Raw genomic sequence first — 17,349 nt, 5'->3', positions numbered from 1 at the left:
ATATCCTTTATTAAGAAATATTCTTTCTCGGTTTGCTTTTACTGGGACAGCACTTCAGAAAAGGGCTGGCAAGAAGCTATTTCTCATACAGATACTCTAGGGAGATGTATTTTAAATCTTGGGATTTAACTTGTTTGCCTGTGTTCGAAACAAAGTATTGATTGCCACTATAATCAGAGACAGATTTTAACGATTCCCACAACTACTTTCACCTGTAACTTTCCAAGTAAACAAGGCAAGTGTTAGTAAAATGACTTTCTGTGTTAGAATGGGAGTTATATTTATTGATGCTTCCCAGAGTCATTTGGATTTTGTGTGTGATAAAGGCTCTTCTCAGTCGCATTTAGTTATGGAGTGGGTTTATGTGACTAACGATTTTGAAAGGTATGTTTTGAAATTACTATTGCATATCTCTTACCTGACTGCATATACATAAATATTTATTACATTTAAAGACTTTTAATAGTGGGTCAATGAATATACCAGAATTATTTGACTTATTTTCATTTTCAAGTGTTTAAATCTTTCATTAAGTCCTTTCATGCATGTTTATTCCCATTACATTTTAGATATATTTTCAATCCTGGTTTTAACTTCTACAAATATATGAATCAAAGAACTGTAATTACCATGCATCTGTAAACTAGGGAATAAAACAGTCTTAAGAATCCCTTTCTTTGCAGAGATCCTTTAATGTTTGTAATTCAGAGTGATGCAACTGGTCTTTCATCTGAAGTCTTCGTTTTAAGTGGTGGTGGACTGACCTTGGTCAGCAAATAAGCACCAACCAGCCCCTTGCTCACTCCACCCCAGTGGGACTGGGAGAGAATTGGAAAAGCAAAAGTGAGAAAAAGCCACAGGTCAAGATAAAGACAGTATACTAAGTGAAGGGAAGGGAAGGAAAAAACGAGTGATGCAAAAGCAGTCACTCGTCTCCACCAGCAGACCAATGCCCAGCCAGTCCCCAAGCGATGGCTGCTTTGGGAAGATGACCCTCTTGCTTTTGCTGCTGAGCATGTTGTGATGTGGCATGGAATATCCCTTGTGTTGGTTTGGGCCAGCTGCCCTGGCAGTGTTCCCTCCCGGCCTCTTGTCCTACCTACCCTGCTCTCCGGGGGCCAGAGTGAGAAACAGGGGAAGCCTGGATGCTCCGCTAGCACTGCTCAGCAATAGCTGAAACACTGGTGTGTTATCAGCACTCTGCTGGTCACTTGTCTAAAACACAGCAGCCTATGGGCTGCTGTAAAGAAAATTAACTCCATCCCAGTCAGACCCAGTAGATGAACATATTTGTCTGTATTGAAGGTGCAGGGACTGATGCAGTTCCATACCTGAATGTGCTACATCGGATGGCAATGTAATATTCAATCATATAGCAATGTTTGTTACAAGGTTTTGCTCAGGATAATAGTGGAACAATGTCACAAAAGCTGGGTCAATTGTTTTCCTTAAGCAACAAAGCTATCTCTGAATTTGTTTTGGGGTAAAATCATATTTATAGACTGAAAATCACGTGTAAAACTTGCCTGTAGTTTACTCAATAATTATTGAGGTTTTTGTGTACAGCAGCATTAATATTGCATTGCCACTTGTGGGTGCTACTTTTCATTTTACCTACTGAAATCTACATTTGTGTGAGATAATCACTCTGTGTTGTGGAAAGAATGTAATTCAGCTCCTCTTAATGCCAGGCTTCTGAGCATTATAACAACATTATGATCTTTGTAAGGCTAAGCTCTGATGCCAGTGTTTTGTGTCATTATCTGTATCACTTGGCTAATACGGTCAGTCCTTTTGCCTACTGGATTATCAGATACTTTATAAGGGAATTTCTTTTCTGTGATGTATTTCACTTTAAGGAAATTATATTTTAGCAGCAAGTCACTTGCCTGAATTCACACTATTGGTTGTTGCCCCTTTTGTGACAGTACAGAATTACATTATGCTTTATGAATTTTCATCTTCTTGAATAATGACATTTCTTTTTAACACACAAACCATGCTTGAACTTCAATCACAAATGCTGACTACAATATACATTGGCGGGTTAAACAGTAATTCCTGATAGAATACTAAAGCATACATAGTTTTCAATTATAGACGTTAAACTAAATCCATTTTTTTAATGGTATGGATTTTTTTCTTTATGAAATGATGGAGCTGGCCATATATATTCTTGTCATTAATCAATAATTTCCATTGTTTTATGTTATGAAAGGCTAGAAAGCAAAGCTGACTTAGAGAATGCTAATTTGACTCAGGTAAATAATTGCCAAGGGATGGTGATTTGTTATGAAATCTGGGAAAGATCAGAGTGACTCTTCCCTCCCAGCCCTTTTTTAACAAGCAGAATCAGATTTGCAAGTAAGGAAAACAAACAGCTTCCACTGAAGTTTCACTCTCAATTAAAAATAATGTTTGTGTCAAAGTATTTAATGTAGATAGTTCTGCTGGTCTGAGTCTGGTGCTTTGTCATCTAAACACCTATCTTAACTTTTAATGGTGTTAATGATACAAGGCTGTGAATACATGTAGGCAAGGTATATATCTTTGTAGAATCAGAGTTTACTCGTATGTAGTAAAGCTGTGTGCTGGGCTGGCTCCGAGTTAAGCTGTACCCTCTGTCGTATGATACTCCAGACCATGATAAATGTTGATTTGTTTTTTTCTTAGTACCCAAGATGACTATTATTATAAAATTATCCTTTTTATTTATAAATGTATTTTTACTTTGGTAGTAAAGGCATACTATGTTGTAGAGGTATCTTGTGTGTTAATTTGGTTGCTTCGCAATTAATGTAACATTGTATTTACCACGTTCAGGACTGCTTTTTGTATATCAATCTTCTGATGAATTTTTAGGTTTGTATATAAGTATGTGTCATTTATGCGCTCATTTATTTAAGTGGTAGCATTGGTGCAGGAATACAATAATAATGTATTCCTTATACAATAATAATATATTCCACATAATAACGTATAAATACAATACAAGAACAAAAGCTCCTAGTAAAGGGTTCAAAACAAACCTTGGAATCAAAATAGCAGTGCTTGGCAAAAACCAGGCACAAGTTGAAAATGATTATTTGTCCAAAAGGTTTGAAGGTCAGTTAAATAAAAAGATTGAAGGTTCACTAATTGAGCTCTATTTGTCATATTTCCATCTTTTATAGATCTACATAGTAAAAATATTTCAATAAATAAAAGAACAAAATCAGCACACATTTCTTTTTGTAGCTGTTTTAAAAAAACAGTGAAAGTAAATTCCTTATGCATAGCAGGTTTGTAGTGTTGGTTTGAAGCAATGGAATTTGCTTGATTTCTTGAAGCTTTAAAAGACAAAGCAACAGAACCTCTGTGATAGAGCGATGATGGTATTAAGCGTTTCTGGTGATTTTGTTTCGATTTCTTTAATTATGTCTGAACATTGACATTAGCAGCTAAAAATTTGCAGCTCTCTTGCTATCTTTATTTTTGCAAAATCATTAATCCCTGACTGTGTTGATTTAAAAAAAAATTCATCTCTGAGATATAAACAGAGACTTGAAGTTGTTCTTGCTTACGTATGTTATACGTTGATAAACTTTTTAATTTCAATCTGCTTAAAGGCAACGAATAAAAGTAATCCAGTTAGATGCATTAAACTGGAAAAGTTCAAAGTTAGCAGCTCTGTAGAAATAGAATAGCTTCATCATCAGGCTCTTGCGCTTTCTGGAAGTTCATAGAGACTGAACCAGTCATAACTCACTAACGTATTCCTACATATGTTGAGTAGAAGGAAGGATATACTACAAGGATACTACACAAGATGAAAATTCAGACCATTCAGTGGAATGAAGGGTAAATGAAAAGGGAACATAGTAAATCCTAGTTTATGTGCATGGCAAGAGTTGGTTAAGCCTTAGATTAGGGTTTCAGTCACGATTTCCCTTCAGTGTGACAATTTCTGTGCTTTAATGTGAGCAGAAGTGTTACAAGATCTGAGCATGTGCACCTATCAACTTCGATTTATGGAATGGATTACATACTTCAGCATGGTCTGTTACATCTGAACCAAAGCACTTTGACTTTAGCTGTAGTTTAGCGGAACTCTTAGAGATGGTGCTGGCTGGCTGCATCTGGATTCTTGCCTGCACAGACTGTTTTATTTTGGGTTTTTTTAGTCTCAAGATGAGGATGGGACCTTCTGGGAAACTAACAACAGGCATAAAGGAGCAGCAGAGAGTTGGCAGCTGTTGAAAGATACTCTTCTTACAGCACAAGAGCTCTTGATTCCCATGTGTAAGAAATCAGGTGGGGAAGGCAGGAGACCAACACGGCTGAGTAAGGACCTCTTGGTCAAACTAAAGCATAAGAAGGAAATGCACAGGCAGTGGAACCAGGGACATGTATCCTGGGAGGAATATAGGTATGTCGCCAGCATGTGTAGGGATGGGATCGGGAAAGCTAGGGCACAAGTGGAGTTTGGAGTTAGGCAAGGAATTTTAAGAACAGTAAGAAAGGGCTTCTACAGGTATGTTGGTCAGAAAAGGAAGGTTAAAGAAAATGACATGCACCCTCCCACCCCCTGAAAAATAAGACAGGAAATCTAGTGATAACTGACATGGAGAAGGCTGAGGTGCTCAACATTTTTTTTGCTTCTGTTTTCACTGGCAGTCACTCTTCCTACGTCTCTCAAGTCCCTGAACCTCAGGGCAGGGACTGGGTGAACCAAGTCCTTCCCATTGTAGGAGACGCTCAGGTTTGAGACCACCTGAGGAACCTGAACATACACAAGTCCATGGGACCTGACGAGATGCATCACAGGGTCCTGAGGGAACTGGCAGATGTAGTTTGTAAGCCACTCTCCATCATATTTGAGAAGTCATGCCAGTCAGGCGAAGTCTTCAGTGACTGGAGAAAAGGGAATATCCCACCCATTTTTTAAAAGGGTAATAAGGAGATTCTGTGACCTGGAGATGCTTAGCTTGGGGAATTTGAGGAAATATTTTCTATATAAAATACTCAATACATCCTAAAAGGAACTTTGGATAGATTTTTCCCTTGTCTTTGTCAATTCAGAAAGACGGCTGTAGGATGGTGTTTCTCAAGAACTTGAGTTTCTCGGGCAGATAAAACAATATGCAGTTCCACTGAAGACTTTTCTTGCTGTTTCACATACAAATACCTCAGGCCAGCTCTTGGTGACCAGACCTTTAAAACAACAGCAGAAAAATCCAGTAAACGTTTAAATGTGATTCTGTGCCTTGGCTGTCCATTTTCCACTGATAAGTCTCATGCAAGTGATCAGAAGCCTGTAATTTTTGTTTACAGGACAAGTTTTTAACATATTCTTAGTCGCGACCTTGCATAAGTTATCTTGTGTTTGGCTCTTGATCGGCAGCTGTAAACTAAGATGAAAAAGAACAGCAGGCCAGGGAAAATATGACCAGCCCCCCATGCCGTATCATGGCGCCTGTTGGTATGTTGAAAACTCCGGAAGTAACAAATACTTTGTTGGTGTTGGAATATTTGCGTTGTATACATTTCAAAAGCTTTTTAGTAGACATTATAAATAGATGAGTGTGTGCATGTGGACTGCATTATTTTATTTGCTCATTTTAAAGTGTGTTTATATCAAGCTGCATACTGAGCCCTTTCTAGCTGAACTTCGACAATAGCTGAAGGTGTAGTGACTAAGGAATAACTGTAAAGGTGACACTTTCTGTGTATTTTATTACCCTAAACCATGAAAAGCTGCTTTGTCGTCTTCCCTGTAGCCAGTAGTGTGGACAGATATTTACAGATAGATATATTAAAATAGTTATATACTTATAAATCATCATGAAAAGGTAACAACTTTACAAAAGTAAAATCAATACAAATTGCATATGGCTTATGGGATAGCTTTTATAAACTTTTTTTTTGTTGCATTAGCATAAACATCTATGAAGATTAAGCCACTTTTTTGCAGTTCAATTTTAATCTTTCAGATGTAGAACAGGGACTATTTTCTCCTATGTAATTTCAATTCCCTTTTTTGCTGATAGTATTTATGATCATAAATAGAGATATTAAGAGAAAATAGACGCAAAATTTGCTGAAGTGATTTGTTGTGGAGGCTGCATGTACAAAAGTAAAAGAAGCTTAAGTAAACTTAGAACTTTGAAAAATATTCTCCTCGATCAGTTCTTTCCACAACGAAGATTATGAAACTTTGCTGGATTATAGCAGATAGAAGTGAGATTGTGACCCTGGCACAGATTTAGTTTGACTGTATTCGTTCTGTCATTTGGGGCTTCATGAAATAATCAGTCCGTAAGTGGTGTGACAACAGAAATGATTTAGGAACTTCTCCTGTCAAGTGCTTAATTCTTGTGAGAATTTGTCTGGTGGGATTTCTTGGCTTTTGTTACTGATGTTACAGTTTCCTGGTTGTATGCTCCTATACATCCAAATCTGTCTGCCATATGAGAAGGGGATATCTGCGGGCTGTAGTTACGGTAGCTGCTTGCAACCAGTATTTTAGAAAATGTTTGAGAAACAGTTATGGTGGAACAGTGGTTTCAATACCAGCAGAGAAAATACATTTCAGGCGTTTGTTAGCAGACAAGTTTCAAAAGTGCAATCTGTAGACAACTAACATTGTTGAAATATTTATAAATTAATTTCCTTGTACAGATGGTGAATACATTTGTTAAACTTGTTCTATCTTTTGTGACGTTTTGTTTACAGTATGACTACTCCTGCTAAATTGGTGTTCATGCAATTTTGCTGAGATTTTTGAAAACCATTAATTTGCTTGCAAAGTTTCTGCATTTTTTAGTTACCCAATGAATGGAGCTGCCCATTAATCACAAAATGAAAAGCCACCACTCAGAGTGACAATAGGGCTATGTGTCTTTGTCAAGAATTTTAGACCAGTCACAGTGGCTAGAGTAAAATAATTTCAGAAGATAAAACAGAGGGCTCTAACCTTATTAAAACATGTCAGTAAATAATAGTTGTTTGTCGTTGTATTAATTTCCAAAATTTCTGAGGTATTTAGTTGAACACTTACGGGGACTAATTGTAGATTATATATATCCATTGTTACTTTGGTTAATAAAAATGGTAATACCTGTGTAAAACTGAACTACTTTCAATGCCATAATGTAATTAAATCATGGAAAACAGCATAATAAAACAAGAAGAAAACCCTAGGTGTATGTAATTTCAGTTTAAACTTTCTTTGGAATGAAAAATAGTGGCTGGATGTGGGGACCGCTTTTAAGCTGGGCAGGAAAAGTAACTCTATTTCACTGTACTATTCACTTGGATTAATTAAATTAGAGTGTAAAGTTGTACCAAGCTTTTCTGCGTGAATAGGTTGATAGAAAATATTGTAGTTTTTCCCTGAGTGCTCTTCTTAACAAAAGAAAGGCTTGGACTGCAGCATGATACAATACTTTCTTATCAAAATCTTTGAGCGTGGCTGTGGTTATCAAGGTGTCTTAGACCAGAGATGTCTATCCAAGAAAGAAAGCTTCAAGTTTCACTCCTGAATGTTCTCCTGTGTTTTCACAGTGGTAGAGCAGCTGTTAGTTTCCCAGGCCAATGTGTCATCTGCAGTGAATTTCAGTCTTTGGTTCTGGAGAAAAATAGAAATGGATATCCAAAAAGAAAAAGTTGTAGACATTACGAAAGCAAGGAACTTTCCTTTTTTGCTTCAGAACCGTTCTTCCCATCTTTACTGTAGGTCTGTTAGTAAAGAGTATTTTTGCTCTTTGGTCTTCTCTGAACCCTCTGTGTGGTGAGAAGCTGAGCTAGGAGATGAGTAGGATGATCATCCTAACAGGGGGCAAACTGTGCATGTGGTGCTGATCTCCATTTGAAGAAGGTAAATTTGTCTGTATTAAGCTCCGTACTGGTGGAGCTCTATTTTGTTTTGAAGATAAATCATTTGTAGTTAGATTGGTATTTTTAATTTACACTGCAGTCTGCAGGGCATTTATATCAGCAGAGAGGTAGTGGATTTAATCTCTTTGAGAAACCCACTTATTTTGCTCATTTTAAATTTGGTCTCTATGGCATGAGGAATGACATGTAAAATTAAGCCCTAAAATACATCAATTTGCAGATACAACCACAGTGCTTACTTGGTATTGTTAATTGTACATCCATTTTATTTGACTGTATGTTTAGATGATAAATGAAAAATTTTTAACAGCCTTGCATCAGGGGAGGTTTAGATTGGATGTTAGGAAAAATTTCTGTACTGAAAGAGTGGTCAGGCATTGGAATAGGCTGCCCGGGGCAGTGGTAGAATCACCGTCCCTGGAGGGGTTCAAAAAACGTGTAGATGCGGCACTTCGGGACATAGTTTAGCAGGCATGGTGGTGTTGGGTTGACGGTTGGACTTCGTGATCTTTGAGGTCTCTTGCAACCTATGATTCTATGATTCTATTCAGTATTTCCTGGATACCAACCCTCTTTATGTGAAATCCTAAACACTAGAAAACAGTGTAGCCCTGTCAGTGCCTTACGAGTAAGAGGACAGAGGGCAGCTCTCTTCTTTTCCATCACTTATCCAAAAATTTTGGGGTGAGGGAGGTAAAACACCATCTAAAGCCAATGTGGGATTTAGTAGAAACATAAGAGCCTCTGAATCCAAGTGATTTCTCTTAGTTGCATTCTCTTACTGAATTTAAGCAACAGAGATTGGGACCTGAAGTTTCTGCAGTGTGACTGATTAACCATTCTAAGGCATTGCACTACAGTGTTGATGTGGTAGCTTGTAGTTCCACCATTGAAGCGGATCTTGGTCTTTTAGCATAACACGTGCCAGAAAACCTCTTCTGACATATGGGATGAAGTAGCGAGAAAGGTCATAGTTTCCTAAGTTTTTGCTGTGAAATAAAGAAACACAAATCATACTTGATCCTAAATGTTCCAAAGAGATGTTTAAAAGTAATTTTAATGGAAATCAAAATTCAGGGGAAAGATCATCATGCGAGGCTTTTTCTTTTTTAACACCTTTTTTCAGTTTTACAGGAAAAATGAACTTTGACGTGATGCATAGCAAAGGGCCTACAAAATGTGTTCCAATATAGAATACCAAGTACTTTCAGATGGCAGATAACTTTCATCTTAAATTGTGGGGAAGTAGGCAATTACGACGTTGTGGAAAATAAAGAATTTATTTAGCAGAATGTTTAGAAATTGATGGTTGATTTTGAGACTTTGGGAGAAGCAAAGGGAGTGCTTTCTAACAAAATAAACTTGACGAACGTTCAGTTGCAATGTATAGCAGAATGGCTCTGTGTGATAGAGCATGGCAATCCTCACCTAAATCTTCACAAACTAAAACCAGATTTTTAAGCTCCTTCTGGAACTACAGTTTCTTCTGAGCTTTTTCCCTTCACATATCTGTAGTGATTATCTGTATCCTGGGGAGATCAAGGCAAAATTATGTCAGAGCTGTCTACAGATGTCATTATCTACCCTGGAATATCTTGTGTCATACTTACATATTTATATACTTAAATTTGGAACTAGAAAAAGCTTGTAGAGTCAGAATACATTTTCATCTTTGAGATTCATGTTTCAATTTGAAGAAGAGGTAGGAGAGAGTGTTAGAAATAATCAGAATCCGATGCTCATCTTCATGAATTGACTGCTTAGATTTCTTTTTCCTGTTTTAGTCTGGTTTCATAAGAAACTAAGCTCATGATATTGCATAGCCCTGACCCGCTGGTTGTCCGATGTGTTCACGTGCTGAAATTTTAATCTGGAATGTATGCCTGTGTGAAACCTTTTGTATGTCATCTATTTCCACTTTCTAGACAGACTTCTGCTCTATTAATGTTGCTGCTGAATAGTTGTGGGCGTGATATTCATGTTTATTGATGTAATATGCCTGTATTTGCAGGCAATTGCTTGAATTTTTTTTGTGTTAAATATAAATAATGTGTCTCTTAATATGAGCAGAGCACATTTTGCTTATTTAGCCACGTGCTTACATGGTGTTTGGACATAACTTAGTGAAGAGCATTATTTAAAAGGATCGTCACAATTTTTGAACTAATGTGGAAGTAGGAGAAGAAAATAAAGGAAAAATGCATTTAGTTAAACATGGTTACGTTAAATGCTGTGCTTCAGAGACGCTAGCTCAGATCTCTACAGAAGTGTTTTGTTTTTTTTTCCCTACAGGATGAAAATGTAGCACTCAGGAAACATGGATAATGCAGCTATCAAGTAAGGTAGAAATTAGTAGCAAATGAGATAAAATCCCGCTTTGAAGTCTCGAGGCAAGGTCATAGTCCTTCTGGATAGATCCTGGTAGATTCAGTTCCTTTATAAAAGTCTGTAAAAGGGAAAACAGAATGATTGCAGAATTATTTTGTGTCCTAGCAGTTTCCCAAAATAGAGGCTCTGGATGATAACTTTGTATTAGCAAGGACTATTGATAGGACAAGGGGGAACGGCTCTAAACTAAAAGAGGGCAGATTGAGATTAGATATTAGGAAGAAATTCTTCACCATGAGGGTGGTGAAACACTGGCACAGGTTGCCCAGAGAAGCTGTGGCTGCCCCCTCCCTGGCAGTGTCCAAGGCCAGGTTGGATGGGGCTCTGAGCACTCTGGGCTGGTGGAAGATGTCCCTGCTCATGGCAGGGGGTTTGGAACCAGATGATCTTTAAGGTCCCTTCCAACCCTTGCCAGTCTATGATTCTATAAGTATTTGTTTTCCAGAGTGGAAGTTTAACTTACCCTGCAGTGTCTCAGGACGGACCGTTCTGCTTCATCGTGTGACACTGGGGCTAAGGAGGAAGGAATGGCAGGAGCCGATTCTAAACCTAGACCTTCATCCTTGAGCCTGGAGGTTGCCGAACTTCCTGATCTAACTACATACTGAACCGTCATCCGTTAGGGTGACAGGACATGCCTCAAATAACTCACAGAGGTGAGAGAAAACTTTGGGTGAGAGATGACAGCAGTTCCTCTGGAGTCTTGGCCACACTTGTTGCATGATGGGAATGGGCTGAGTGTGTTAAGACAACACAATCCTTAGAAACTTCTGCTGGTCCCCTTGCTTCTGAGGCGTTAATTGTCCAGCTGGCCATTAGTATATGAGCAGCACAACTGATTTGAAGTGCGTGCTAGGCATCTTTCTCAGTGCTCTTGTGGAAGCTTCTCAGATATTCTGAAAGCACCGTAACAGAACCAGGATAAATGAAAGTATACAATTACACTGTACTGGGCTGTGGGATTTTTTTTTGCTGTTTGTACCCTAATTCAGCTAATATTTATGTAATCTGGCTGTAGCAGACCCTGCAGAGTTACAGTGTACTTTCATACTTACATTACTGTTAATCCATAAAACAGCTAGTGAGGTTGATCTTTTGGCAAAAAATCTAAATGTGAATTTTATTAATGAGTAATGCTAATTCTGTACAAATAGATGTTGTTATAGATTTATCTTATATTGTACAGTATGTTTATGGTGCAACCTGACTTCCAGTCTTTCTGTCTGATTTTGTACAGTTTTGATTGAGCTATCTCCATAGCAAAAACTTGGCATAGGTGTTGTATAATGGTTTATTTTTTAACTATCTGCACACAAGATTACATATGAGAAGAAGTATGCAGCAAGTTCCCAGAGGTCTTAGACATTTTTGTGAGCTAAAACCCGGAGATGTGTAGTAGGAAGTCAAAAGTTCTGAGCATTTAATTCCAATACTGGATGCTGGGAAAAGCATGAAGTTCTTAGGAAATTTGTGATCTTTCTGAGATGATGTCACTTATTTCAAAAGTTTCCACGTCTTCACAAACCAAAACCAGAATGTTTTGTAGCTGTAAGAGATGTGGTAAGAAATGCTACCTGTACACTTAGGTGCTGTGCTCTTGGAGTGAAGCTTGTGTTGGTGTGGGAGCAGAGACCATTCACCGCCTAAGCAGTTAACGTTCTACTCAAGGTTTCACCCTGGTGTAGCAGAAGATTGAATTTTGATCTGTGTCTGTAGTGATGCAATAAAGTGACTCAGTTTCTTCAGAGGTCCGTAGGTGTTATGTCCTACATGCGGTAATGAATTTTACCTGTAATGAACTGGAAAATGTTACCAAATAATTAGAGCAACAGTGTCAGAGACCAGAATAACAGAACAACATTTGGCTGACAAGCATGAAGATAAAATTTTGGTGAAACGTAATAGTGGTAAAAGTCATTAAGCATCATGTACACAAAGCTGGTTAACTATATCTACTGTGAATACTTAATTCAGAAAAGAAGTGTACAAATTGACTAGGTGATCTTTAAAGTCCCTTCCAACCCAAACCATTCTGTGATTCTGTGACTATGAGCAGTATGCAAAAACCGTTTGAGATTGGATTCCTGTTGTTATCTGGTTTCTGTTTTATATGCTTCTCTAATTTGGGTCCATGCAGGACATAGAATGCACAGTGCTTGCCTTCCAGTTCTTTATCCCAGGGCTGGGGACTTAAAGGGAAAAGGGCTCAGTTATCATTCAAGAGAACGTTGAGGAAAAGCTTTCAGTGTTGTTCAAAGCCCCATTCCTTCAATATGTGTTCTGAAGACAAATTTCTGCATCTGGATTCAACCCCATTGATTCCGTTGACTGGTCATTTGTGTGGGCTCATAACAAGTTTGAGCCTGGATTTTAACATACATATTTATATCTGTGTAAGGTCCTGATGTGTTTTGTAAACATATACATGGTTTATATTGTTGCTGATTATTAGACAGGGAAGTGAAAAGCAAAATCCAGTGTTCATTGCTTTAGCTAAACGTGTCACTAAAACTGTACAACCATGCTAACTCTGAAGTTGCACTATGTTTATTCAACATGAAACATGTAACGTGCTGATATATTTTCAGTTTTAAAAAGCTTACCAAAAAATTGGATGGAGTTTTCATAACCAACTTCAGTTTATGATTTGCAGTGTCTTTGAGATGAGAAGTTCATCCTGTTTACTGGTAGCAAACCCACGCTTTTAGAGGTGATCATAAAACTTTCAAACACTAAGAACTTTGTAGCTTTGAAATGTTTAAGAAGTTTTCAGTTATTTCTCAGGTGCCTTGTTCGCAGACAGGAAATTAGTTTGATTTTCAAGTCTGTTATGGTCATGTAATGAAATCTTTCTCATTTGGCTCAAGGTATTTCAAATTGAATATTCTGACTCATCCATCTGATGATGGATTCAAACTCGTCTGAACCTCTGATGCAGTGATCATTAAATTGAGATGTTTCCCTTCATGATAACCAACAGGTAGCTGCTGCTCTGAGCTGTACGAGAGTTGTATAATCTTTTAACTAGTTCTTATTTTGGCCGTATTTCTAAGTTGCTAAAGTATTGCAACATTAAAAAAAATGCTCTAACCCTCAGCTTCCCCATGAATGAGTGTAAAAGATTTTACACGGCCATGTTTCTGCGCTGCCCGAAATTCCCCTTAAAAGGCATGATGTCTGTAGGTATAAATGTAGTTTGCTACAGCGTAGTCTGTGACATACTCTGGACCTTAAAAATTAGTGATCCAGTCAGTGTATGATTCATTTCTTCAGGGTCTTGTGGTCAGTCAGGGCTTCACAAGTAAATGTAACAAAGAAAAAGCATCTTGTCTGTCTTCCCTTCATTTGCATGAGACTAATTATTTTAAATGTGGTAAAAGTTATGTCCTATTCCCTCCTCACTTGACAACCAGGGGTCAAAAAATAGTGGTCCTCTAACCTGCAAGTCTTTATCTGATACCTTTCTAATTAGCTGAACAATACCCCGGTTGTGAAAGTGCGTCAGGCATTCAGAAAAACAGAAGCATGCTTCTTATGTTCCCAGTTTTAACAGTTTATGAACCTATCCTGCGATTTCTGAGTGCAGTGTGACCATACCTTAATCTGGCCCTTAAGGGAATACCCAGTAAAATATATATGGGAATTTAGTGATGAGGTTTTACGCAAGTTGTCATGGCTGTTCAGCAACTTTGGAAATTAATTTCTGCTAGGCATGTAGCAATAGGAGTAAAATAACTATATAACTTTATTTCTTTTAAAATTAAAGGTCATCTGTTTGCATGAAATGATATTTTTCGTATGTATGTTCTACTCAATTCACCACTACATGTCTACTGGTTATAGTGGAGTTACTACTAGTATAAATTTAGGCAGCAGATGGGGAGAAAAAAAAAACAAAGGAAGATGGCAGAGATATAATTGAGAAAGCCCTAGTTCTGAAATGATATAATAGAAGCTGATATGGAAATTAAAGAAGTTTTATTGGTTTTGCATGAACTGAAAAACATGCTGCAGCTTGGGGATTTGATGTTTAAACTCTGTTTTCAACCTGAGAGATGAGAAATATATGCTCTGGTCATATAGAAGCACTTCAACTTGATGTTGTGGGTTTTATTCTACACTGTATATGCTGTGTTTATCATTACTGTATGTACTTTTCTACTTCTGAGGTTTTCTTTCTGATTCTGTTTTGCTCATGTAGCTTTGATGGACAACAGCAAACTGTAACACCATTATATGAATGTTTTGCAATCAATGTACTTTTTTTCTGAAAATATGATGGAATACTAGAACATAGGCTTTTGTATTGTAAAAGCCAGCTTTTTAAGATCCGATTTTCAATACTCTCTGATGAATTCATACCTCTGTTTAGAGTAGTCCTTGAAACTTTGGCTCCTACATGAGTGTTTTAACTCTGAATATTGTATTGTATTGGAACAGCGGTGCACATGGATCTCAAGTTTCCGCTGTTCTTGCTCTGCCATGGGTTTGTGCACATCTTCTAATCCATAGTCTGCAGTCTCCTGATGGGAGAAGACCCCCCCCTTTTCTGGACATAGAAACTAGTTTGCACTGGAAATAGTGTGCGCTGTCACGTGCAGAAAAGCTAGCCTGAACTGTCAACAGTTGTGACAAGGTTTGAGTTGGTTTCTGGTATGATTGTTTGAGGTCTCTCACAAAGAGCATCAGACTAAGCCAAAGATGGTAAGCAAGGGGAAACAAATATAGTGAACATTACGTTTTCAAATACTGAAAATATTCAACACTTTTTATTTTTGAATGAGAACAAACCTCCCAAAAATATTCAAAACTGTAAGGTATGGTAACTGCCTATACCTTCATGTCTTTATGAATGATATTAATCTTGATGAAACCAAAATATTAACGTAGGCATATTTCAGCCTGGTGTTATGGGTGTTACTTAGGTATGATCGTTTTCAGTTTTCCCTTTTTTTTAATGCAGAAATCAATGTTAATTTAGTTTACCACTAGTTAGGTGCTCTGTAGACAATATTTGGATAACCGTTTTTTGTGCTAATCCAATCAGTCGTTATAGTAGATATATTAACAATTTCATTCCAGTGTGGTTTTCTTTCAGTGTGATAAAGCTTGCCTACAGAAATGAAACTAAGATCTTTAATTCCATTGCCACCTCCTTGGATAAATATAGCAGCTTGATTATGATGTCAAGAAATGTGGGATCACTAATGAATCAATCCTTTTTTTTTGTTTGTTTCATTACTGTTAGTTCCAGATATCTCTAATGCATTTTTCTTCATCACAGTAAATAAACCTACCTCTTGAATAGTCATAAAGTATGAGAAAGAAGAAATAAATAAGCATCACAATATATGAGCACCATGCGCCACAAAATACAAGCACCATGCAATCGCTCTTTGCAAAGTATCATCTGACTGCCACAGGGAAATCACCACTTATTACTGTGAAGAGCTTTGAGTTGACTAAGAAGTTAGCATGCCTATAAGGCAATGAAAGCCTCTTGAAAAAGACACCTGCAAAGTTGTCTTTTTATGTAGATTTTGTGTAATAGATTATTTAAATTTCAGCTGTTATGTATACTTCCACCAGATGTCACATAGATTTCCCTGTTACCACACACACAGAGTAAATGCTGCAAAGACAGAGACTGTACCACACAGCTTGCAAGTTATTTTGCTCAGGATCATTTCTATTTTAATAACAATGTCTGTTTGAAATGTACTATGCTACAGGAATAGCTTTATGTGAAATCTTGGTGAATTTGGAATATTTGTGTATGATAAATTACTTTTAAATTGAATTTCTAGAATACAATTGATTGTGTTTCCCTGAGATGAATAAGGAATTATCCACACTGTTATCTAAAACTTAGATATGCTGCTTCTGAGCAAGTCAATGAATAATTTAGGAATATTTCTGATGAAGTGTAGCGTAGTTCACGTTGCGTTAGATTACTTGAGAAACAGAAAAGCAATGTTTTGGTAAAGTATATCTTTAAGCCATCTTTTATAGGTAAGGTAAAGGTTGAATTTTCAATGTATTAATAGCAGAAGTATCAAAAACTTTCTACCTTCATCTCTGAGAGTATTTTATTCTTGAAATCTTTGCGCATCTATAAAAGATTTTTTTTTATTTGGTGCGGTTTATTGTTTTGTTTTTTCTTCTATAGATAGCATAGATTTAAATTTACTATATTCCTTAGAATGTTGCTCCAGTGTATATTATTGACCAACATTTTCCAGTGTTATGAAAAACAAAGGGTCATAAGGCATAAAAATGAATAGATGGCTTGATTTTGTTCTGGCACTTAGCTGTAAAAGCTTTTCTGCATTTGTCAACGGGGAAATCATTCTTGTGAATTCTGCAGCGGCAGACCTAAAGTAACAGGTAAAATCCATCCAGGAGGGGCAAGAACAGTGGAAGCTCTCTTTATTAGCTTCTAACTTACAGTGAAAATACGTTGTTTATTAGTCATGAGTAACTTGTAACCCAGCATAGTGTTACTCACTTCAAAAAAGAATTTTGTTTTGATTACAAAGGAATCTACTGCTTTCTGAATGCCAAGTTAACAATGAGTATCTTGCTTCTGAAGCAGAAATTTATTTCTTCATCTAGTGAGTGAAGAAACTCAAATGAATACAGTAAACAGGATTTTCTGAAAAAAAATCAACACAGTTGGATTTGATTTGAAAAGAGCAATAGCAGGCATATGTCATGTGTCATTATAGGCGAGAACTGGTGACAGTATTATTCATTATGTGGTTTCAGTATGCCCTAAATTGGAGTATAAGATTATTGGAAGTGGATGATTTCCCCAGATTATTGCCTAATAGTGACTAAAGGGCCCACATTACTCATATTTGCAATGAAAATAGTGCCAAAAAACAGCAGTAGTTGACTGGAATGAAATGTGGAGCCCTCAGGGTTTTAGCTTGAGATGCAGCTTAATTGTGTGTCTCCTGCTTAATACAAATGTCCCCGAGTCTCCGAGGCTGGTGTGCTTTCAGCACTTGCAAATTGATCCAGCCGTTTCCAAAGTATTCACTGCTTTTTTTCTTCTCTGCTTTCTAACCAAATTATTAT

At 37.2% G+C, this 17,349-nt stretch overlaps 1 protein-coding gene across 37 annotated transcripts in view; it reads left to right on the top strand.

Annotated features, from left to right (window-relative positions):
• The window catches only part of RBFOX1 (RNA binding fox-1 homolog 1), a 1,166,109-nt gene that overhangs the window by 632,937 nt on the left and 515,823 nt on the right, over positions 1-17,349 (top strand). For 5 of the 37 annotated variants that reach the window (XM_075435948.1, XM_075435941.1, XM_075435939.1 and 2 more), the window contains exons 4-5: positions 10,171-10,220; positions 10,712-10,922. The exons of 29 other annotated variants lie outside the window; for them this stretch is intronic. In XM_075435948.1, the coding sequence (XP_075292063.1) occupies positions 10,901-10,922 (22 nt within the window). In that variant the 5' untranslated portion in view covers positions 10,171-10,220; positions 10,712-10,900. The remainder of the gene's footprint in view (positions 1-10,170; positions 10,221-10,711; positions 10,923-17,349) is intronic. 3 more of the 37 variants (XM_075435974.1, XM_075435967.1, XM_075435973.1) reach the window with 2 other exon arrangements.

The sequence above is a fragment of the Opisthocomus hoazin genome, chromosome 15 (assembly GCF_030867145.1).
Source record: "Opisthocomus hoazin isolate bOpiHoa1 chromosome 15, bOpiHoa1.hap1, whole genome shotgun sequence".
Taxonomy (NCBI): domain Eukaryota; kingdom Metazoa; phylum Chordata; class Aves; order Opisthocomiformes; family Opisthocomidae; genus Opisthocomus; species Opisthocomus hoazin.
This window is presented reverse-complemented; position numbering and strand designations above follow the sequence as displayed.